The following is a 25,191-nucleotide window of genomic DNA, read 5'->3' as shown; positions in this document are numbered from 1 at the left end:
GCATTGTTTTCGTTCGCCAAGTAGTTCAGCACCACGGACAGCACACCACACAGCTGCTAGTCGGGCGAGTTTCTATATGTACTGTACAACCCCCCCCCCCATTCCATGACATCATTATCACAGCTGCACACGTACGGCAGTTACATGACACAAACTCTCCAATTTGACCTGACAAACAAACTTGTCAATGTTGAGATGAGGTGTAGGTGTGTCGACCCTCCTTAAGGGGGCGCCACACAGGACGCAGCAGGCGTTGTGGGAAAATATGTTTAGGCACAGCAGCACTAAAGTATTGATATAATCTATGCAAAGTCATGACCGCCACATGTATGAAGCGTGTTACTCATCAGGTGTAGTGATAGAAAACCCATTGAAGAGGCGACGCAATGAGAGGAGGAGGAGTGACCTCATAATCCCTCATGTCTGGGTTTCATGCCTGTGTGATGTCTTTGGTGTTTACCTGCTCTCTCTCTCTCTGTCTCTCTCTCTCTCTCTCTCTATTTTCTTTACCCTCTCTCCTCTCTCTCCCTCTCCTCTCTCTCCCTCTCCCCTCTCTCTCTCTCCTTCTCCTCTCTCTCTCTCTCCCCCTCCTCTCTCTCCTTCTCCTCTCTCTCTCTCTCCCCCTCCTCTCTCTCCCCCCTCCTCTCTCTCTCTCTCTCTCCCCTCCACTCTCTTAGTCGTCTTCTCTGCCATCCGTGTCTCTATATTTCTTTCATAACGTGCCATTATTAAACACCCACGCCGCTCATCTCAGCCACCTATAATTCATGGACTCATTACCTGTGCCCTCTCACTGTATACGTGCTGTGGTGACTTTAAACCAACTTTCTCTCATGTTTCCAAACTTTTCTTTGCATCACTGTCCCTCAAGTTTTAGTTAATTCATGAGGGAAAGAAACAGGTCCATTCTCTGTTTCTCTTCTCTCTCTCTCTCTCTCTTTCTACACCAAACCTGCAAGGGGTGATGTAACTTCACCCCCCACCTCTCTGTCATCTGTTGCTGATAGTGGTGCAGTTTTGGAGGAAGTGGGCCCCGGGGCGGCCTGTTTGTACGGGCTGTGTGTGCACTCAGAGCCAGCAGAGCTGACAGAAATGCTTTACAGCAAAATGTATTGTGTGCTCGGTTTCACACTTACACACAAATCATTCTTGTTCATTTACTTTCTGCTGTCCTGGGGAGAGTCACTGCGCTCGGCGAAAAGTTTGCTTGCCAAGTGGGGAGAGTGTGTGTCCGTGTGTGTCAGTGTGTGTGTGTGTGTGTGTGTATGAGTAAGGGAGAGTGTGTGTGGGCTAAATCAAATGGAGAGTAAATACTTTTAAGGTCCCTGTAGCCATGAGTGAGTCAGAGAGAAAATTTGGTAATTCCAGTAAAAACCTTTACTTGTGAACATAAAAATTCAGGACATTTTAGCCAAAAGAGCCCAAATACATACAGGAGGAATGCGGGAAACACAATTTTTATTAGTGCTGCTGTTAATTTGAACTCTGAAAGAAATCATTTAAATGCAAAAGATATAATGAAATGAAAAATAACAGCGGGGGGCATTAACTCGGGACGCTGAGGTTGATAATTTGTTGGCATTTTAATTTATTAGATTCCTGGTTCATTTTGCATAATTACGGCTCGGTGCTATTTCCGCCGTCTCATGTCATGGTGTCATCTTTATTTATTTATTTAATTTGCTGGGAAAAACAAACTTTGCACACATTAGTCTCCTGTTCTGCAATTATGAAAAGTGCACTTACGTCATTTTCAACTCCTATCTCTCCTCCCCGCCGCCGTTTGCCCGCCCGACTGCCCGCTTGCTCGCCGTGTCTCTGGCATTTGTGCCGTGCAGAGTGAGTGGCAGTGGCGAGAGATTGCGGATCTAGACTTGTAATTAAATCAAGGCTCGCCGCTGCTAAACACGGGGCTTCCAGGGGTGACGACGCTCGGTGACAAAAAAATCTACGCAAATGTCAAACTGCCTCCCTGCATTCCAATTTTGTGTAATTTACTAATGCAAAGCTAAATTTGGAGGCTCGTTTGAGAGCACGACGCCGGAGCGGAGAAGAGACGGCAATAAGGCCGATCTGGAGGAAGATGTGAGGACCATTTCTGTCTCTCGTCCTCTCTTCCCTCCCAGCGGTAATCTGTGTTCTGTTCTAACGTCCGTCTGTTCCTCGCAATTTGTGTGTGTGTGTGTCCCAGGGGGGTGGAGACACCCTAAGGATGCTCGCTAGGTGCTGGGGGAATAGACGTCAAGCTGTGTAGTGAATCCTTTGTATGATGACCAAAAGCTGAGGAAACCTGGAGACGGGCAGAGAAACGAGACAAAAACAAACGAGAGGTCAAACCGGATGAAAGTGTTGCTCCCAAAAGTTATATGAAACTGACTTTGACTTTGGATTGTTAACACCATTTCAAAATGAGATGACAGCAGGGTTAAAACTCCACTGTGTTGTTGCTAACACTTTAAGCCGTCGTGATTAAACGAGCAGACAGAAATCGGGCGGGCGGGGGGATGGGGTGGGGGGGTGGGGGGTTCACAAGGTCTTAATTCGCCTAATGAGGAAGAGGCAGGATTAAACAGGCAAATGGCGTGTGTGCCTTCGGTTGCCACGGAAACCAGAAAAGGAGTTGGAGAGGGGGCAATCAAAAGCGCGGGGACCCGTTAATGATCAATCAGCCGTAACTTTAAAGTTTTAGGAGTGAGAAATAAAGAAAGAGCGACGAACGATCGTGTAATCGTGTTAATCTAATAAGTGCCACAATGAAAAGCACATTAAAATATGGAGATATATACACACACAATACTACGGCGCTTTGAGCAGTACTCCCCTGTTTCATTTCTGCTCACACACACAAACACAAAAAGCTTAGAATGTTGCGAGATTGTAATGAAACGAGATTTTAGGACGAGGACTTCATAATGCTGCCACTCTGTCCTGTTTGCACCTCCAAAGTGAAAATCCAAATGCAAGTACTGCATAAATCCAGTAAACACGGGTCGGCCCGTCCAGTAAAGACGGTCGGCTAACTTCTCGCCACTTTCTGTACGTATATTCTCAATCTACAAGTCATTGGAATGTAAAAAGTGGAGCAGCTTTCCCTTCGTTAATACTCAGCAACACTAACGACCCGAAAAGAGCAGCAGACTTCGAACGCTCATCTTCTACTTCTTCTTCTTCTACTTCGACTTCGACTCCGACTCGTGTCAAAACCGTAATTAGCCCCAGCTTTTAGCCCTCAATTAATTTCTCCGCATGGTAGTTTCGGTCATTTCGCCGACACTCAGAGGTCACAGTCTGAGCTGTGCGTGGGACTCGACGCAACACTAAACCGGATTCTGTCGAGAAACTTTCCGTCTTAACTAACGAACTCTCCGCCCTCTCCCGAAGGTCCTAATCATCACGATCTGTATGATGCGGTGCACGCGGCAGATCCTATAAATAACTGGATGGTCGAGCAGTGAGACTTTTGCATCGTGTCACAAGCGACTCGCATGGCTGTGCCAACAACAAGAAAAAGGAAAAGAAAACAGGAAGTTGAATAAAAACGGAGCTGACGAGTGTTTGCTGCATTGTACCAAGCCCTGCCCTTGAAAGAAGAAGAGACAAAGTTGCGTGGCGGGTTCTTTCTCTTTTTTTCCCGGCGTCTCTGTGCGCTCCCAGATCTATTCAGGTGCCAGGATGAATGAGACACGCGACGGCTGAAAGTGATCTCGTTCCTTTTCTCTCTCACTTTGTAAAGTCTGAGTAAACTGCAGGTTCGCCACAGATGCTGGCATAAATGACATTTTCCCGCTCTGTCTGCCCTTCCTTTATCTGCCGCTTCCTCGCCGCGCCCGTTTATCATCTCCTGATAAAAGAGAGAGAGCGAGAGAGAGCGAGGGAGAAGGAGGGAGGAGGAGAGCAATAATAAACAGAGGAAGAAGGGGGGAGAAAGTGAGGGCTTATGGGGAATGGAGCAGATGCCCCCTTTGATTGACTAATGAGCTTCCTCGCTTGATCTGTGTGTGCACGTGCATGTGTGTGTGTGTGTGTGTGAGAGAGACAGAGAGAGAGAGAGTTGGGTGTGCGTGTACGTGCTAGAGTTACATCCATAAGTGCACTGGTGGAAGAAGATATGAAATCGCTTAGTAGTGTAAATGTAGTAATATCTCTTCAATATCCTGTTACCAGTAGAAGTACGAGTGCGTTCTGGTTTTACTTTCCTGAAAGTTTACCCGAGTATAAATGTGACATCTGCAGTTTTTTGGGGAGGTTTTGTGCTTTCAGATAAAAAAGGGAAAGAAGGAAGGAAATGGGAAAATAATGGCACAAAATATAGATCATCTTTCATGTATTAAAAATGTAAAAGTGTAGAAATAAAGTGCAGTATTTGAAGAACTGAGTTGTAGTTCTGGTGCCTGCAGTACTTCAAGTTCAGGACTGACTCTCCAACTTTCTTACTGGGCATCTGTGGGGTCCAACATGTTTACAGGGCTTGATGTTAGAACCCTCAGCAGCTTCAAATGTTTGGACTTACGCACGCACACACACACACACACAGACAGACACACACACATGCTTGCTGCTTCTGCGGACGCTCATTTGCATGACAAAGGCTTGGTTAATTATTTAAGAAGCCTTATTTGATCAATACAGGAGAGCTGTATCCGACTGCAGGGACAATCTGAGCCACTGGATTCTATCGGCCTTCATTATTCATGAGAACCAGAGAGAGAAAGAGAGGGGGAGAGAGAAGGGCCGGGGCGAGAGAGAGAGAGAGAGAGAGGAAAGAGAGGGAGCAACAACAAAGGCGGCGGGGTCTTGTTTCATGTGTATTAAAAGTTTTCCTTTTTCGGCGCTGATGAATATTTTACAGGGTTTGAAAACTTAGATGGGACCTTTCTATCAGTAGAGGTGAGAGCGTAGGGGAAGGGTGAGGCGGTGACACCAGCGCTGTGCTGCAACTGTACGGGTGAGGAGGTCAAAGGGCCAGGAGAAGGCTGTGTCTGTGTGTGTGTGCGTGCTGTGTGTGTGTGCTGAGCGTTTGAGGCGTTACACAGTGAGAGATACCGAAGCTTTTACTTTGAATTATTTCTGTCACGAGGCTCAGACGTCTGCAGTCAAAGCAGCAGTACATCAGAGCTTTAATCACCTGTTGATACCTGGAATTCCTCCCCATACATACGACATCATTATTCGTCTTGTTCCTACGTCTGTGTGCGTTGTTTCTCTAGTTAAATGTGGCGCTTATTCATCTACATCCTGTCTTTTATAAGATCTGTGTGAGGACAAACAGACGGAAATGATAAAGTAACTTCTATATTTTTGGCATATGGTGTCTGTTTGGCAGCAGGATTACTGGGAAAGTTTGGAGCTGATTCTTATGAAACTTAGCGGGCAGCTTGGACGTGATCCAGAGAAGAACTCATTATCACTTTCACTATTTTAGCGGTGCTGTAATAATGACGTTTTTAGCCTTCGGGCCTTAAATCTTTGACCCAGTAGTCATGGAGTTAAACTCTTCTTTTTCCTGGTTTCTTTCCCATACGCCGATGCCACACCGTCTGTGTCTGTGGGAGTTATCTGTCAGGCCTTGGCGGAGGTATGCCCCCCTCCTTTGATTTGCGTGCCTGCGTGTGTATGATTGTGCTCGGTGTGATTAGTCACAGGTAAATCTCTGCACTCTAGCACAGCCAGCAGGCACTTAGCTATAAATAAGCATGTTCCCACAGGAGTGTGTGTGTGTGTGAGTGTATGTATTTGTGTGTGTATGTGTGTGTGCGTGCTCTGTCTTCCACCCTGTGTCCCCTGGAGCCAAGCCTGAAGCTGCTGGAGGTGGAAGTTGACTTGTTGGGGGTTGCTGTACGGTTCAAGAACTTGTCTCACCTTTACGTAAATAAACACACACACACACACACACACACACACACACACACACTGATGAACACATCTAAAGCCGCAACATGAAAGCTCTCCTCCTCCATGCTGATTGGGAAAATTACACTTCTGTCCTCCATTGCGAAAAGGAAGAAAAACGTGTTGATCCACACACACACACACGCTCACACAGAGACACATCCATATACAAAGAGACGCACAAACAAACTCCTGAGGTAAACATCATCCCACTACAAAAACATAATCGTTCCCCGGTTGGAAATCCATCCACTTTTATTGACTTCTCCTCCGCTGCAACACACAGCTCATTTGGATCTTGCTTCATCAGGGAATTTTTTTATGTGGCCCTGATGCGCCGCAGCCTTTTGAAGAGTAGGCGAGTTATGCGTCTGTGTAGTGTAAAGGAAGGCAGAAACGGGGGAGGGAGAGAAACTTCTGGAGGAGGACGCAAACGCAAAACAAAACAAGTGGCACCGAGCCTCTTTGTTGGTTTGGTCCCTGGACAAACAGGAGCTCACTGACGGCTCCTTCTTCTTCTTCTACTCCTTCTTCTTCTTCTTCTGCTGTCACTTGCAAGCTGATGGAAAACTCTTTAGCGTGGGGGTCACTGGCAGGTTAAAGGGCCCACCCGTCACAATAGCATAGAACACCAGATGGTTGTTGTTTGGTGAGATGCATTGTGGGATTCAGGAGGAAAGTTGGACCGCACCTCTGAGATGAAAGAAAAGACAAGGCTTATTTTTAGAGAGGAGTCTCATGTTCACCTTTATGAACCTGTGCATCCCACTGTGTGTATGAAATTGCTTCCAGATTCGGCTCCGCTTGTGTGTGTGTGTGTGAGTGTGTGCGTGTGTGGCTGCCCGCCCACGTGTGGGTGTGTGTCTTGCTGCCTGCTTGTATGCGCTGCTTACATGCATGTCTGACCGAACATTCATAATTGGGCTCGGTAGCTCTTTAGACTGTGACTCGCTGCTGTCGTCATGCCAACCGACCATTTTCCTTTTGTACCGTTCCCGGTTTGTGTAGAAGTGGCAACACACGGCAACGGATTTCTGCAGCAGTCATTAGTCGGCCGGCTCCATCTTTACCTTTTGACTCTTCTGGCTGATCCTTTTGTGTTCCTTTGGTAAACTTCTTCTGTTTCTTAGTGACAATAGCATCACGTCTGCCTGGAGCGGGTACTGCATGTGTGGCATCTAAGGCATGTGTGTGGGTGTGTGGGTGTGTTTGTCTGCCTGCGTGTGGTGTATTGTGCATGTTCTAAGTGTGTCAGTGTGCTACAGTCCCATTAAAAGATGACTCCAGCTCAGGGATACCTCCCCAAACATCTTGATTCTGTTTTTTTTTGACTGAGACACGATAATCTGACGTCCAATCAAGGCACCTGCTGTGTTGTCATCTGGAGAGAGGGGGAAGATGGGGGAGAAGGAGGAGAGGAGAGGAGAGGAGATGGCAAAACTGACTCGGATAGGATTCTGAATTATATATAAGATAGAGGAACTTGTGGATGTAAGGAGAAGGATGGAGAGGAATGACAGAGATGAGTGGAGCCGCCTTCCGTCACGCTTTATGTCTCCGAGTTATTCCTTCTGTCTCTTGATGGTTGGTTGTTTATGGATGCAGAGGAGGCAATCGTCTATGATGAAGTGCAGATGAATGTGCAGTAATACCTGTTGATTGGAGGAACAGGTGGTAATATTCACAGTCAATCACAATCCGGGTGTAGAGTTCGACGTGGATTGAGAATAAAACTTCCTGCAGATGTGAGTCATCCCAACGTGCAGATTTTTTAGAGGTTTAAGTCAACAGCGCTTCAGGCCAATACAGAATTTCATCTCAACCGAGACTGATCAGGTTACTCGAGCTGAAGTGTTGCATATGGAGTGGTGCTCAATCAGTTCTATTAATGGATTAACAAGCGGCATGTAAATGTTGCCCCAGCCTCTCTTTCGCTCTCTCTCTCTCTCTCGCTCACTCTCGCTTGCGGTCTCCACAATTGTTAAATATGGAGTTCACATCAAAAACTAATAGCCAGTCTCGTGCCATTACCCTACACTTCTGTTGCCATTAGCAACCAATAGAGTCCCTCTCCGTGTGGAGCAGCGTCGCTGTGCGAGAATGTGCGTGAAAGAGCGATTATAAAGAGCGAATCAAAAGGAGATATGCTGGATTCTGATCATTCAGAGGGAAGAAAGGGACGCATGCTGGGTCTCGACAGATGTAAATGTCAGCTGGGTAGTGGAAGAGCTTTGAATGGTGAATAGCTTGCATATGTCTACATCTCTCTTTCCCTTAATATGCAGCGTGTGAATGCCTGGTGGAGACTGTGGGGGCTGAGACGTATAGCACAGAGCTCAGGCGAGGAGTCCTGAGGAAAGCCGTGTCCTTACACCATACGTGTCAGTCTGAGCTCCGGGCTCCACTGTAACCCGTGTGCTCCTCGCTTGTAAGCATTTGCACTCTCTGGAAGGTGAATTAAAGGAGATGCAGCTCATCACCGCTACGTCTCCGCCGCCTTGTCTGTTCGAGGGCCCCGGCGCCCCTGCTGGGAAAGATGAGAGACTTGATTACAGTCAAATTAGCAAATGAGCAGGTTAATTACAGAAGCGCATTCCCGTATAAGAACCGTCATCTCTCTGAGCCAGGGCTCCTTACTCGCTCGCTCCTGCTCAGCCAGCCAGCGGAGAGAGAGAGAGAGGGAAGGGGGGTAAGGGAGGGAGGAAGCAGAGGACAGATGCCTTTTCCTCTTCTGTCTTTTTCAAGAAAACTCCCTGGTTTCCGCCCGTCGCAGCTCAGAGGCTGAAGGGGTTTGAGGTTAAGGGGGAAACGGCTGCATCAATGAGCTATTCTTATTTTTTCAAAGGACACTCCGCCCCCCTCTTTCCCCTTGCATTCTGTTCCTCTCTCCTTTCACGCACACTCAAGAGACCGCATCAAACCCCTCACTCCAGCTTTCTACCCACTCTCTTGGCTTGCCGTCTTTCATCCTTCACTTCACAGGAGCCTTTGGGAGGCCTCAGATTATTATTATTTTTTTATTCCCTTCCAACCACTTCGAGAAGGAATTTCTGAGACATCACCTATACTTTGCAAGGACGTTCCGTTTCACGCGGGGGAAGAAAGTGTGAAGACTGAACGGGAAAAAGGCAAAAGTAATTAAGGCCGTTTTACTTCTGAACTTGGTTTGTACAGGCCTCTGCTGTTCAATTTATTCATGTAAAAAGTGGGAAAACATGCTCTAATGCACGACTTTGCATTAACCAACGGGTTCTGTGTAATTTATGACTAAGAGAAAAGCAAAAGAGAGAAAAGGATTTTGTTGGCAGATGTGTATCAAGTCTGGAGCAAATGGAGTGAGAAGCTGCGCAGCTGGCAGAGGACAAGGAGAAGGCTAGTGAGGAAGATGGGAGACACACATACACGCGCACACACACACACATACATACGCACATACGCGTCCATGATTCAGGGAAGTGGGAAACAGACACACACACACAGACACGAAGTGTGACTCACACCAGTTTACTTACCAGACGCCGTCATTTGTGTGTCATCTCCGTGGCGGCCATTCCAAACACCACTCCGTTAACATGATTTCTCCTGCATCATCATCATCATCCTCCTCATCATCGTCATCTGTCATCACTTTGGTAAATTACAGTAACACATCAACAGGGATTTTGCCCCTGTGTGGCCACATTTCCTAATGGAGCTGAGGTTTGTAAACGTTGGCGGTGCTGTTAATAGATTTCACGGGCGCTTGTTGGTGCCCATGTCGAAAGGTCCGCACAGATGGACGCGGGGGCGATGGGCTGTTTAGTAAGCAAGAGTGGTGAGAGGTCATCTATATTTTATCCGCCATTCATATTTGAGTAAGGAAGATGATGGGAGAGGTGGGAGAGGCTGCACATGCTCTCCGCTCTCTCCCCGTGTATCTTCCCATGGAGGGCTTTCTTTACAGGGAGAGATCAACACAGGTTATCCCTTTTAAATTACAGCATCAGCAAAAAAAAATCACACACACACACACTTTCTCTCTTTCCCCCACATCCATACTTTACTCTCCTCCTCCCCACTTATAGAAAACTCTTTTGGATTCTTTTTTAGCTCGCTCCAAATGAATTGAGAGCCGTTGCCGTCCGTGTTTGAAACGAGCCCAGTCGATTGCCTAAATGTAACTACGCACAGTTATGGCGACTGCAGCCCGAGCCATTTGCGGGAAGCCTAAACATTATAAACAAATAAAGCAACCGTATTGCCTCCGGGCTCCTTGGTTGGGAATGCACTGCAGTGTCTGGTGAATGGGCAGCCTGCGTGAAATCCAATATAGGTCTGTGTGTAGAGGAGGAGGAGGAGGGAGAACACTCCACTCCAATCTTCATCAATATAGCGCTATACAAGACTTCTACCACCGGCGTACAACCACTTTTACTTTGACCAATCCATGGCACATCTGCTGCTACGAGTGGTAACAATGCTGCTGCTTCTTTTTTTTACGAGAGAACATAAAAATGAATATCTGCAGCTCTTCTACTGAGTGTTCTCGTCCATTGTTCTTGCATTAATCAGCTCAGGTGAGCCTTAAAAAAATCCCTCTTGGTGTTCTTCATTTGGAACATGTGTATTTGCAGCGGGACTTATCACCTTTTTAGCATTGCTTTAGTACCGGTAGAAGGTGTGATCATCGGCGTATTGTGTGATAATGGGCCCCTGGGTGATTTGCCTTCCAAACCACTGCCCTGTACGCTTCTGTTCAAACTCCAGCGAGCATCATCGTGTATCAGGCTCTGGCTCAGGGGCCCCCTTGAGCGCTTTGGACCCCCCGGCTTGTTCCCAGTTCGCCCATACCTGGTAATTTATCCATGCATATTATTTAAAAAATGGTTACATGGGTAGATTTCCCCCCATGGGTGGTATAAAATGAAAGTAATGACATTTGACAGGGCAGCCTTTTCCACATCAGCGCCACAGTTGGAATTTCACAGGAATGCTGTTTCCTCTCTTATCTCTCCTCGACTTTGTTTATCTTATCACTCGGCCCTAATGGTCTGGTATGGTACGGGAGATGTTAGGGATAAATCACCGGGGGTCCAAGTGCTGTGAGAGATGCACACCCAGAGGACTCCTTTCTCATCTCTGATTTGCTGAAAGCCTGCCGTTACCATGGAAACCCTTTATCACCGGCAGTTATTGTGACATTGACCCTGAGCAAGGACTGGGGTTGAGTGCCGATGACCTCGCACCATTTGTTGCAGGGTGCCATTTGATGGCCTGCGATGTTCCTCTATTTCTGGAGGATACGGGCGCCATGAGACCACATACAGAGACACACACAAACACACACTATACACACATTCACCGATTAGCCCGTGTTTATGTGTGTTCACGGCATTATTGTGATTGATTATATCTATTTGTATGCGTGCCTCTGTGGACGTTTAAGCCTGCACACAGAGAAGGTGAAACACAAGGTCAGAGGTCAGATGAGCTTCTCCTAATGGGTGATCTTGTGGTAAGTGTTCTCATACTTACTGCTGATCCTATGGATACCCTCTCCAGTCCCCACAAGTTAACCACATTGCCTCGCTGTCATGGCTGCAAACAGCCTCCGTCTTGACAAGTCATTTATACTTTCAGCGTTGAGTTTTACAGGCTTATTTTTCCATTATAACAAGTGAAACAAATCTGACATTGGGCCGTGATACCTCATTTGTTTCTGTCATGGAAAAGTGGGACAGTTTTCAAATGAAGACACAATCTTAAGTGATCGCCCGTCACAGCACCCGTTGGAGGGGATCGGGGGAATTCTCCAAACTCTCACACAGGCTGAGCGCAGAAGCTTGTGGTAAATACTTCTTGGATTATTGGATATAAAACAAAAGTATTTATCTTCAGATCAATAGTCATACTTTGTATTTATTTTTACTTTAGTGTACGATCCAACGTTGGAATCTGTAAAGCGCTCTTGCTGATAGTGACATATGCTATAATCTATTATAGTGGTGTGCTTTCAATTTTACTGCTGCTGCTGCATTAATCCATCTCTCTCTATTGGGGAGCCATTATGGATACGACTGTCTTATAAAGTGTTTTTATGAGGTAGGTTTTGGCTCTTTGTCCAGCCTCGGCTGCAGAATGCTCCTGCAGAATCTTTGCTGTCTGCCTCCTCCTCCTCCTCTTCCTCCTCACCCCTCATTTCATTTCCTCACTGTGCCTTCCCCGCCACGTCCTCTCTAATAAAGCTAAATCTAGCATGCTAAATGGGACCAGTCAGCTATGTCATTGGCGCGGGAGAAGCCACGGTTGCTTTCCAAGCACCCTAAAGGCGCACCCACCGCTCAAAGACCAAAGAACCAACGACACCGGAGACATTTACAGCTGCGGTAGTAGTAGGCACACGTTGTGTTTATCCTTTCATGGCAGAGGCTATTAAGCTAAACACAGTGGTAGCTCAGATTGATTAGCTTGTAGTCTGATTAGCTTTGTGTACAACAGAAAAGATTTCACTCGTCGTCTCACTTTAACTCTATCTGAAGTTAGCTGCCCAGAGGTTTAGAGTGAAAACGCACTTTGAGGTGAGCTCATGTATCCCAGAGACAGGCAGGGGGCGGGGGGCGGGGGGCGGGAGGCATCCGTGTGTGGGCTGGGGAGAGCAACTAAAGTCAAAACACGAAACGTTAAAGTGCAACTGTAGCTGCAGTCGAGATCGGCGCTGTAGCAGAGATCAAGAGCGGCGAGGCGCGCTCGGCAGGATACCAGCCCGCCGATTGTGCTGCTCTCAGCTTCAAAGTTCTTAGCTTCAGGATTTTGTATAGAATCTAATGGCTTTGGAGTGTGAGTGCAGACAGTTACACGAGTGGGGAAGAGCACCATAATATTGGACCTGACATGACAATCTAAAACTACACACACACACACAGACATACACACACACACAAAGACACGACATGGAGTACTGAAGTTGAATATACATCCCACTAACCCATTCAAAGGTGCTTCACACAACAGCCTCTCACACACACTGGAGAGCCGGAGAAGCACGGAGAGTACAAGCCAGAGTGTGTGTGTGTCTGTGTGTGTGTGTGTGTGTGTGTGTGTGTGTGTAGTAGATCTAGTTTTATGTGATCTCGTATTAAAACACATAGATAGTCCAATTAGATTATTAAGTGATGGTGTGCAAATGAGGTAGATCATAAGCGGAGCGATTCTGAAGAGCGACTCCACGCTACTTCCAACAATTTAGTTAATAAATGTACAAGTTCAGAAGAAAATGCAAAACAAAGCGTTCTTAATCGCCACCCTGCCTGCTTTTGTTTCTATTGATATCACAAGGTGTTTGCTTTATTCTGAAAGACAAAACATTGACATCACACCATTTTAAACTATGTGCAAGTCTGCCTACTCCCCTCATAACGACGTGCACTTGGACTTCTCTAATGAGGATGTTTGTCGCCATTTTCCTCTTAGCGGCAGACGTAGAAACAAAAAAGCTTTGTTTCTATGCCTGCCATGCCGTTTGAATGCATGCATGTTCATCCTATCCAAACAGCAGAGGCGGTTGAGTGTATCTGTGAAGTGCATTGAGTCTGTGCCACGCTATCTATGCTACGCTACGCTGTGGTGAAAAGCACATGAAGGTGGATGTGGCAGCCATGTTTTGTCATTCAATCGACTTCTTTAAATGTAAACATGGTCTGGTTGATTCAGCTTTGTGTCACTGATCTCACATCTCTCGTATCTGAAGCAAGGAAACAAAACTTACTAATTCCCAACTAGTTCTGCTTTAGTTTGTCGATTGTTTGTCGATTGTTTATCAGCTACCTACCTGGGTTGAAGTGAGATTCCGGTGCGTGTGGTTGACAATCTGGTTTCCCTTCTTTCCCTCCTATTTGACATTTCAGCCTGGAGGAAATGACTCTTCCCTGACATTTATTCTCTGCTCCGGGGTTGCGCAGCCCTATAGCTGCTGTCATTGACACTTTTATTTTTTTATGTGTGTGTGTTAGTGCTCACTCTTCAGTTGGGTGAAACAATAGCTTGTCTCTTTCTCACTTTCTTGCAAACATTGGAGAAAAATCTCTACGGTGTCCCTCAGTGCTTCACCCCTGCATACAGCGATTACACAAACACACACACACACTTGCACCCACTCGCACACACATACACAGACATAGCATGTTGTACAGTATAAGCCAGCCAAAGCCCTCAGTGTGTCACCTCTGTCATAGTGTTAATTAGACAGTGTCACCGTCTGTCCCCAGTGACATTTATTGCACATTTGAATATTTTACCCAGACAGATGGTAAGAATGTCAAGGCGTGACACTGAGTTATTAAGCCCTCGCCCTCTCCCTCGGCGACAGAACGCGGGGCTTGTCACCACTCGATTGTTTTAATAACTCGCTGGCAGCACCGCGGCTAAAGTTTGCCCCGACTCGCCGCCGCGCTGATGCTAGTTGTGGCGTGGAGGGAGGGGAAGGAGGAGGGGCGGGGCAGGGGTGAACGAGCACACACACACTTGCACATGCACCGCCACTGCCGCGGCCGCCATCGCCTTCACTGAATGATGATGAGTTGGAATCCCCTGTCTACGTGCCTGCGTGACACCCCCATCAGCCCCAACACCCCTTACACACACACGCACAGACGTGTGTTTCTATAGCACACATGACCTTCACCCGCACGCTCACACACCCTTAGCAGATCCGCAGCACGGCTTGAATGTGCTCGGAGATATGATGCCACAGTGCCACACGAGGTGAAATCCTCCTCCGAGCAGTCGCTTCATCAGACGTATATTAAGACTCCCACGCAATCACACACACATACGCACGCACACACACACACAACTTCATAACGTTTCACATTTCTCACAGAAGTAGCTGGAGTAGTTTGGTGTTAGAAAATAAAGAGTAAATATTCTTTATACACTAAAGTTTGCCCTTTCCGTTGACCTGGAGAGACGACAGATTTAAGTTGATCGGCGCTTTCCTGCATTCGTCCGATCGCGTGTATTCAAAACAATCGTGAGCGTGAGCCTTTCGCGCCCTGACAGGTGGAACAAAACAGGAGACGGCGGCGATGACGGCGGGCAGTGACACATGTTTAAATGAAGTTAAGTGCTGAAGCGAGGCGTTAAATGGCTGCCAGCTGAGGATCAAACAACAGCAACTCATTTGGCAGAAGCTCTTTAATACAACACATACAAGTCGCTCACAACGACGCACAACGGCCACACAGGCGACTTCTCACTCCTGCAACAGAAGAAGGCAGCGCTGTTTAAATGTCCTATTCAATCCTGACTGCCAATCAAACCAATTCCATATATAGACGTGCGACTTTTTACAAACCAACGATGGCGGCGCGGTTTTACATAAGGTACATACAGGATGTTAAACTCAAATCGGCACTGAAGTGAAAAGGAAGTTGTTGCGTCTCTGTGGCAGCTGTGGTGTGGCTGTAAATTGGACTGGTATTCTCCTCTAATGCAGGTATAGATTGAATACATATTGATTCATGGGTGATATCAAGAAGCAGAATGCAGCCGGTAGCACCCCGACAAACCTAATTCTCTTGTTATTCTTTTGCACCGGTGTGAGTCTGTATTATACGCCCCGTTTGTTTAGTTATTGTGGTAATATCCTCCCCGCCGCCGCCGCGCCGTGTTCCCACAGCTCATTCTCATCTCGCCCGTCATTTCTCCCGTGAGTTTTTGAGCTTGCGTGTAATTACTCGGTTTGTTTGCACCTCGGCTCTAACTGCCTCGTCTCGTCACGAGCCAGATCGCGTTGGCGGGAGAATCACCCACGTGTGTGTGTTGGCGTGTGTGTGTGTGCGCGAGAGGGGCCTGCGTGCTCCAATGAGTCTTTAGCAAACATGGGCGTGACGAGAGACAGAGAGTGAGTTTCTGTACGCAGCTGGTGCGTTGTGTTGCGTCACCCCGAGCCCACTCTGGCAGACGCAGGGAGACGGAGAGACGGAGAGACAGAGAGGGAGAGGGGACCTTGTCGCCCCTAATCCCTTTGTTTTGAGTCAGATTAGAGCTTTGCCAGGCGTTTGCGCGGCCTGCAGAATGTGGATTTAAGGATTAGTCTAATAAACAGAGGCTCCGTGGCACTCTGCAGCCCAGTGTGGAGATTACACGGGCACGGAGAGCAAAGGAGTGAGGGGGTAAGATGCCCACCCCTCCCTCCTTCCTCTTCCTCTTCCCCTGCTTTCATTTCCATTTTGACAAATGAGAGGATAAGAGAGGGGGAAAACTAGAGGAGAGAGTGGAAGGTGAGCGAGGCCTCATCACAGTTAGCGGATCAGCGTAGCGACTCTCATCCTTCCTGTCCCCCTGCAGGGACCACAGCTGCAGACTCTGGGTTATATAACTGTCATCATCACCGCCACTTCATAATTGTTGCTTTCACGGCGCAGACACAGACATTTCCATCATCAAATGTAATGTTTTGCAGAGGATGCACGTGTGAAACGGATCATTATAGTCGCTATATGTGACGTTTGTTCCTGTGGGGGCAAAAGCTTCATGTTCCACGTTGTTACTATGACATTTTTCCACCCGTTCAGATCAGCAGCTAGAAATCATTTCCCTTTTAGTCCTTGTGAATCAGAAAAACAGGCACAGGAGGGATTTAATCTGCGGTCACCAGGAAGAAGAAAAAGATATTTATCTAAACGGAAGGCAAACGCACAAACTAATCTAAATCCCTCAAACCCTGAAACCCTCTAATACTCTAAAGGAGGCTTTACAAAGCGCGTCTGAGACGGAACACAGGTGCTGTGATAACAGTATGTTTTTGTGTTGTAAATAAATAAATAAATAATCAATCTTAATCTCTTATTCTTTGGAGGCTTACAGGGAAAACAAATCAAACTGAATCCTGAAGCAGGCTCGCTGTCGCCCCGGTGTCGTGGCCCCATTAATCACATTTCCTAACGCTGTAGACGTTTGAACGACTCTTGGTTTTCCGTTTTATACAATGTGACACTGGGCGATTACGCTGAATGTAAGTTGTTGCCTGATGGTTGAAGGTGCCTCCTCTTCTTACACTCTGTAAATAAGACACTCGGCTCCCCGGCAGCGTGGCAATCAGAAATGATCTATAAGGAAATCAAACACACTGTGGAGAGACTTCAGCAGCTCATCAACGCCTTTAATGCAGCAATGAGAAGATGAAGATGACGTCACGATTCACCTGAGTGTAAACGCCGAAAACAATTACGTGAAATATAGAAAACGGTAAACGACCGACAGAGCGCACTTAATAAGCAAGTTAAGCAAGTTTAAATGGAATCTATTTGGCCAAAGAGATGTTGGATATAATGGAGGGGGCAAGGTGTGTGTGTGTGGGTGTGTGTGCGTGTGTGTGGCATAGAAAGTGATGAAATGTTTCCCGTCCTGTGCGCCCCTCAGCTGTTGGCTTCCGCATCATCTTGGATCCAAAACGGGCCGTCGTTTCCAGTTGAACCGGAGCCACGCCAGCAGCCCCCAGCCGTCCCCAGAGTGAGTGTCTGTGTGTGTGTGTGTGTGTCTGTGTGTGTCAATGTGTGAGTGTGTGTGTGTGGGTGCGTGCATACACTTTCAATGCCATCTGAGATCGAAGACATGATTAATGACTCTTCACGGTGAGGAGCCTCTCAGTCAGACCCCCGGTCCAAAGCCTGTACAAGGCATGTGTGTGTGTGTGTGTGTGTGTGTGTGTGTGTGTGTGTGTATACACGTGTGTAAAAGAGACAAGGAGAGAAACAGTACCATACATACAGGCACATTCCATAAATGCTACACACACACACACACACACACAAACACACTTCGATCAGTTCAGGAATTCGACATTGAATTTGTTCTCAACAGCTTTGTTCCCATTCACACACACACACACACACACACACACACTCACCCACACACACATTGTATTTTCTATACATCCATCTCTCATCTCGTCAATATGTAACCTTGTGAGACGTGTGGGATTCCTGCCTCTCTTGTGAAAGCTCTGTGTTTATGCATTAATTTGCTTTTTGTCGCTAACACTAAGTCGATTAAATGAACTATAAAGGAAACAACACAGATGAGATAAGGCTGTTACGCCGGCGCTAAGATAAAGTGGCACGTATGTATGTATGTGTATGTAATCTACTGGGAAATGTGAACATGTAATTGGATGCTTTGATGTGTGTGTGTTGTGTTTTACATATTTATGGAGTGTGTTACGTGTGGACTTGGTGTAAGAAATGAAAACAAGACACGCACACACATACCGGCCCCTTATTTGGGGGGGAAACGTAATTGAGAACAAGTCTGGCACGATGATTTATTCGTCCTCTTTAGTCTCGCACGCAGCCTATATCTACTTGTGTCTCTGTCGCCGTCGCCTCCTTTGTTTTGTTCAATCAGCCCGTCTCTTCCTCTCTTTGTCTTTCTGAGGCAAACCGTGTAAACAACTTAATTTGAGCAGCGGCCTCCCAAAAAAAAAGAACAAAAAACAGCAGAAAATTGAATCCGAACGCTTTATTGCCACAGATTTGCCTTCTTTAAAAAGAAAAAAGACTGATAATAGCTCCTTGTGTTGTTCCTCTATTCAGATTCACTTCAATTCAAATGAACAGTTCTCGTCTGGTATTGACAGCGAGTTGGACGAGCGGATGAATCTGCCGGATAAGGATCCACGCTGCGTTTTATCGAGCCGTCCTGGCTGCCAATGGCGTTGGCTGATTGGTGCTTTTGGTTGGAATACAATTGAAGTACAATCGAATTAAAACGAGGCTGCCGGTAAGTGTCGCGGTCCGGCGACGATGAGATGAAAGTGATATTAAAATACTTTGTTCTATTATTAAACTCAAATCTGTTGATAGGGAGGCAAAAACCCATTAGTAGGACTTGAAGTAACAATTTGTAGGCGCAAAAAGGAGAGACAATAGTGTGATTATTGCATTATGTCATGAACCAAACCAACGAGGTCGTCTCCTGTGTGAGCGCAGTGCCCCTCGGCTCCAGTAGGGGTCACCTGGATGCGAAAACGACCCAGAAACGGCCACCAGGCTCATTACTCTCTACACACTTATTTATGCATCATTGTGAGTGTGTGTGTGTGTGTGTGTGTGTATTACTATCCCGTGTGTGTTCCCAGTGTGTTGCAGGCCAGTTTGTTTTCTGCAGAACTTCCCCAGGCGTTTTTTCCGTGTCTTTTTCTTCCTTTTTTTTTGGAGGTACGATGCAGCTGAAACAAAGCTGCCTCAGGCAATTTTAAACTGTAATTGTTCTCAGACACCCACTGCTGAAACCTCATTGCCCCACTGCTGACTTTGTTTACAGAGCGGCCTGATTTGTTTTACTTTGAAGGCTTTCTTTTGTGTTCGTCACCTCAGTATGATTTTGCATTAGGGAGGGAAAAAAGGGGATTATTTACATTTCTCTGTCCTTGTACAACCTGATATCTGACATACAGTTTAGATTTTTGGAGACGAGACATCCCAGTAAAAGCCTCGTCTGCGTCTCTATTTGTAGACTCGTTGGTTTCGACTGGCACGGTTTCATGCGGAATGCGGATTCTGCACCGTCGGAAGCCGATCAGGTGAAGTGGCAAAGTGCCACGGCGTTTGATGCTCGCTAATCCATTGATGTCATTAGTTTCCCATTAACCGGCTGTGATTTCTAGTTACACTGGATTCATGCTGTGTCATTCGCCATATTCCTCTTCCAAAGCGCTTATTTGAGGCGAAAAAGGCCATTATCCGTACCGAATTTCACCTCTTGTAATTTCGAAAATGATTTCTCCGCCCCTTCCATCGTCTTCCAATTACGTTTCTCATTCTGCAGGGATTTCACGGTCGCTCGGCGGTCGCGCGCACGCCTCCTTTCTCCTTCATCTCACCCCCGCTGCTCCTCACCCAACTAAGGAAACCGTGGCTACTTACTTTGCGTTTGCGATTTTTTCTCCTGTAATTACGGGCGTACGCTTCTGTCCGTCTGGGGTGTTTGTATATGAAGATCCACGTCGCACTGCTGTCACTGTGTGTGTTTAATAGTACACAAGCGGTCGGAGTGACAATAAGTCATTACACTGGTGATGAATGAGATAATCCGTGTCACTGTGATGATTAGGGAGGTAGGCCTCTCTGTCACTGGAGTAATTAACTAGCCAAAGTTTGCAGTGTGTGTGAGTGTGTGTGTGTGTGTGTGTGTGTGTGTGGGCGCGGCGACCTTGAGGAGCACACCTGAATTCTGATTGATACGCATTCACACATCTTCCACACCCTCGTTCTGCCTCCTCTCCCTCCTCCTGCTCCACATTTACAGCGACAAACTGCTGCTACTATAGCCCACACACACACACACACACACAGATTTACGCCATTATACATTGGCTGGTGGGTGGAGGGTGAACGCTATATTGATTCATTCCTATATCTGTAACTCAAGTCATAACCACGAAACTGCAAACTCTGCCACTGCTTGTAACCTAATCGCAGTTCTAACCTCTAACACAAGAACACACACACACACACACACACACACACACACATACACACACACACATACACACACACAACCTACTATACATGCATACCCGCCTCCCACCATTAGCCGTCGCTTGCCACTGCCGTCTTTCACGTAACGTCGCAGAGCCCTCAGCATCTCTCGCCATTTCCTCCCGCTCGCTCGCTCTCAAGGTACAAACACATTAAGGCAGAGGCGGCTAATAGGCGGCTTGATGGATGCTGGAGCATAATGAGCTCTTTATGAGACTTAATACCTACTGTTAATCAATGGACATAGCAGGGCACTTTTCAACGCTACATCCTGAGCATTCTAAAAGGAGCCGGGCTCGTTTCGGAGGAGATGGACTTCCTCCCCACTTCAACCTCTGTTTCCCTTCGTTCGTCCTCCATTTGAGCAAAGCCGTTTTGAATCCCCTTCGTATTTTTACCGTCTCATATCGCTACACGCCGTCTGAAAATGCACCGTAAGGCTGCGGTGCAGAGCGTGAGACCAGACTCACTGAAGCCTACAGGAATAGCAACATGGATGACCTATTTATTTACCATAAATATCCCGTATAGGCAGCTGCTTTCAGCCCGTCGCTGTCAATTACTTCTGGTTGTTGCTCCGTTGTTCTTTGATCTTTCTCGGCTAATGTAAATGCGTCGCTCAAGGCCACCGCACCGCCATCACGCAGCATTAGCATCATAATCGTATAATCTGCATTCACAAGTATACGATTTGAATAGATTAAAACAAAGACGGGATGGGATGTGATGTAACGGCGGCAGACGGGTGAGAGTTCGACGCCAACGCTTTTCCTGACACTTTTATTGGACGTGTGGCGGTCGCGTGCTGCGCGGCGGTCAGCAGATCTCTGTCAACGGTGGTATCCAAGCTCAGGTGTGTGTGTTTGATTACCCCTCACACCCTCTGAGGGAGAAGGATTCATTCTCACTCTGATAATGAGGAAGAGACTCACAATGCCCCTGAGTCATTTCTCCACTTCTTCTTCTTCTGCTACTTCCGTCCTTCCTGTTGCACGTGGCGGCGCCTTTGTGCTTGCTCGCCTTTTTACCTTTTTTTTCCCAATAGAGATAATCAGCATCTCATTTCCCCGTCGCTCCGTCACGCTCGGTCCCCGTGGTTCTCTCCTCGACGTTTTGGTTCTGCTTGGTCTGTGGGTCATTTCTCTGTTTCTACGCTATAGATTGAAACGCTGCCTGATCGTTTGTTTCCAGTGTGGTCGATGTTTAACTCAGTCTCTCTCTCTCTCTCTCTCTCTCTCTCTCTCTCGCTCTCGCTCTCTCTCTCTCTCCCTCTCTCTCTCTCTCTCTCTCTCCCTCTCCCTCTGGAACCATGGGGCTGGCAGCTCCGTTGCTCCCAGTCGCAGTCTTACTTATCCCGCATCAATACTGGTGTGTGTGTGTGTGTGTGAGTGTATTTGCCTGGTTGCTCAAACATGCGCCCGCTGTCTTCAGTCTTGCCTAACTCCCCCCCCCCATAGATTCTTTCCAGAGCGCAAAGCAACAGTGAGTCACAGCGGTGCGTCCATTAATTTTACTCTGACCTTTGCTCTCCTCTCTGTCTCTCTCTGTGTCTCTCTCCTTCTGTCTCCGTTTCCAGGTGATTGAAGTGGAGATTGACATTACGGAGGCCCACTAGGAGGCCCCTCCGTCTCCCCCCAACCCCCCACCTCCCACCTCCTCCTGCTCACCTTGCTTCCAAACTGTCCTCCCCCACCCGGACATGGATCTGAAGGATCGAAGGCACCGCTCCCTGACCCGGGGGCGCTGCTCCAAAGACCCCCAGTACAACACGTCCTCTCTGGACGCGGACGAGTGCCGCGTGCCAACACAGAAGTCCTACAGCTCCAGCGAGACCCTCAAGGCCTTCGACCACGAGCAGAGGCTGCACTACGGCGGCTGTGTCACAGACCTGGTTCACCACGAGGCAGACGAGTACTCCAGACAAGGTGTGTGTGTGTGTGTGTGTGTGTGTGTGGGTGAGACTTTTCTCTCAAATGTAGTGAACCCGGGAAATGCTCGGCTTGTTGATCCACGTCCTTCACAAATGTTTTAAAAGCCGTTTGGACAAGTCTAATAAAACCTGAAACATTAGAATCTAAACTGATCTGACCGGTGACGTCCATGGACTTTATTATGTTTGATGGATTATTTGTGTTGTGTTTTTAATGTAAAGCGAAGCGGCTGAAACATAAAACAAGGGGATCAGATGGATGTTACCAATTTATACAGATTTCATTTAAAACATAGACATCCGATATCTCCAATGATGTCATCTGATATCGACATTTTCTAATCAGTTGCAGCCTAAATAGATCAAATGAAAACAAAACAAAACAGGGACAGAACAATTTTCAATGGTCAACACTACCGAATATCTCTAATCTTGCAAACCATGGTTCCTGTTCATCGTGTGTGATGAAGAGCAGCACGTGTTGCTTCCAGTTGCATGAGATGATTCCACATTATAATCTACATACTGTGGTGCATATTGGTTTTTCCAGTGTTGCTCTGCATGTTGCCACTTTCTTATACGTCGATGATGTAATGCCCCAGCTCTATAAGCAGCTATATGAGCTGCATACTGCCACAGACCAAAGCAGACCTTTAGCACGGGCAAACCTGTCATAATGAACTTCTGCGTCCCCCCCGGTGAGCAAGCGAGCCAATAGGCCGATAGGTCATCTCCGAAGGGGCGGGGCCTTCCTCTCACGCGCACGTCTTCAGTGTGCACGTGCGGGCGACTGTGTACGTGTCGGCGGTGTGTGCGTGCGTCCATGTGCGCGCACTGCAGAGGGACATGAAACAGTCGGTATTGATCCCCAGGCTAGTGAAAGGAGTCAGACTCGATGGGATTGATTTGCGCTAAGCTCTGTTTTCTCTGCATGGACACAGACAGGAAGGGAAGAGAACTCATAGCAGCACAGCAGAGGAGAGAAAAAAAAAGCAGAACACAATGGTGGAAGAAAATATTCAGAAGAAATGTTTCAGACACGATTGTTAGCAGATGGAATGGAACTGCTTCATAAAGGCAGAACAACAGAGCGCTGGCAAGCTCTGACCATGAACCGCGGTCAATCTGTGAGATAAAGGAATAGAACATCATGGCCACTCTTTGCTCTACGGAAGCACAGGTAACTGTGGAAAAATGAGGATTGATTGGTGGGACGGATGAAAGAGTGCGAGTCAGTGGTGTGTGCCGCTCAGACACACTCCACCGCCGCACCGAGCTGACCTCACACCAGGCAGCGGCCGGTCGATACCGCAGTCCTCTCAGCCTATTGGCTCCGTTCGAAAAGCCCCGGAGCCGCAGATGCATCGTGGGAAGTGTGGCCACAGGAGACCAACAGTGTTGCAGCACCATATGGACTGTGACACCACAGTAGGAGGAGTGATAGAAGGAGAGTTGGAGTGAGAAAGACAGGCAGGCAGTGAGAGGAGCGGCGTCAAAGCAAACTTTACTTCGTCTCTCCCGCTACGTAGTTATCGGAACAGAACAACGGAGAATGTGGGATTTGAGACGTACGAAGGTTTAGAGGCAATTAAGGAAAATGAGAGGACAACGATACCAGAAGTCTGTTATGCTGCTGAGTTAGGGAGATTCAATTGAGAGAATTCAGAGCAGAGCACGAAAAGTTTTAGGTGACATATTTAGAATGTTTGTACGGCATGAGGTGAGAAGTTTCAAACAAAATGTAGAGTATTTGACAAAAGGTGCAAGATTTTAATTAACCTGAGATAATTAACTGGAGATATAAGTAGCACATACTCTTTGCTGCTCATTAGGAAGTTTTGGAGTCATCCAAAGCTTCAGCTCCTCCAATTTACAGTTTTGTTGCCCTTTGCATCTGTCTATGTGAGATAAACAGCTGTAGGTCGCGTTCGTTTGGCTCCGGAGCGTAGGAGCACCACACTCCGCTCGCTCGACAGATGCGAGGTTGTTGTTCTCTTCCTCTCTTCTTCTGTGGCTATGGCGAGGTGAACGGCAGAGACGTCGAGGTTGAGGCAGGGGGCGGCAAGTTATGAAGCCCTTTTGACATGCAATCGCTCGTGCATGCATGTCGAAACCGACTGCCGTTTGTTTTGTTTGCTTGCGTTTAGTTAGTGGAGGCGTTTGAACCTTTCAAACTACAGGAAAATGCCTTTGGTGTCTGGTTAGGTTTTGCCTGTTTCACGTTGATGTAACGTTTCTATTATTATACCTTCAAGTGCAAATCAGTAAGCAGCTTTTCTCCACTGCGTTGCATTCATGGATCGTTACGTGCGTCCTTGCCGCTGCACGTACAATCCAGAGTTATTCATCTGTCAAACCTCATCGATTAAATCCTAAACACTAAATACACAAATCAATACACAAATGCGTTCAGTACATCTAAATACAGTTGCACCAATGATCCTGGAGTGATTTTTATTTTTTATCATCTCCATCCATCCGTCCAATCCACCCATGCGAGCATCTCACCATGCATTTACTCCATGCGGCTCATCGGTCTCTCTGTGTCGGGTATCTTTCTCTCCAACCACTTCCTGTGCAATTACAAGGCTTTCTGGGATAAATGGTCTAGATGGGAGAAGTAATCGCCTCAGGTTGTTTGTGAAGGAGAGCGACATCATCTCAAGAAGGATAAACACAATCTTGAGGTCACCGCGTTGGACCGCGCGCCGACATCCTGCGTGGCTTTTAGCAATCCAATGACATCACTTTAGTTGTAAAGTGTCCTTCCAGCTCTTCTCGGCATTAAATGTAAATTCAATGAATGCGGAAAGATTTCCGTAATGCTGCATAATTTCCCATTTTGCTGCATAA

At 47.2% G+C, this 25,191-nt stretch overlaps 1 protein-coding gene across 4 annotated transcripts in view; it reads left to right on the top strand.

The window, feature by feature from the left end:
* Positions 1 to 22,107: 22,107 nt before the first annotated feature.
* The window catches only part of tenm2a (teneurin transmembrane protein 2a), a 140,605-nt gene continuing 137,521 nt past the window's right edge, over positions 22,108 to 25,191 (top strand). For all 4 annotated transcript variants that reach the window (XM_076162883.1, XM_076162881.1, XM_076162882.1 and 1 more), the window contains exon 1: positions 22,108 to 22,333. In XM_076162883.1, coding sequence (XP_076018998.1) covers positions 22,108 to 22,333 — 226 coding nt within the window. The remainder of the gene's footprint in view (positions 22,334 to 25,191) is intronic.

This window comes from Genypterus blacodes, unplaced genomic scaffold (assembly GCF_046128005.1).
Source record: "Genypterus blacodes isolate CSIRO-AG114 ecotype Tasmania unplaced genomic scaffold, CSIRO-AGI_Gbla_v1 ptg000128l_1, whole genome shotgun sequence".
NCBI lineage: Eukaryota > Metazoa > Chordata > Actinopteri > Ophidiiformes > Ophidiidae > Genypterus > Genypterus blacodes.
This window is presented reverse-complemented; position numbering and strand designations above follow the sequence as displayed.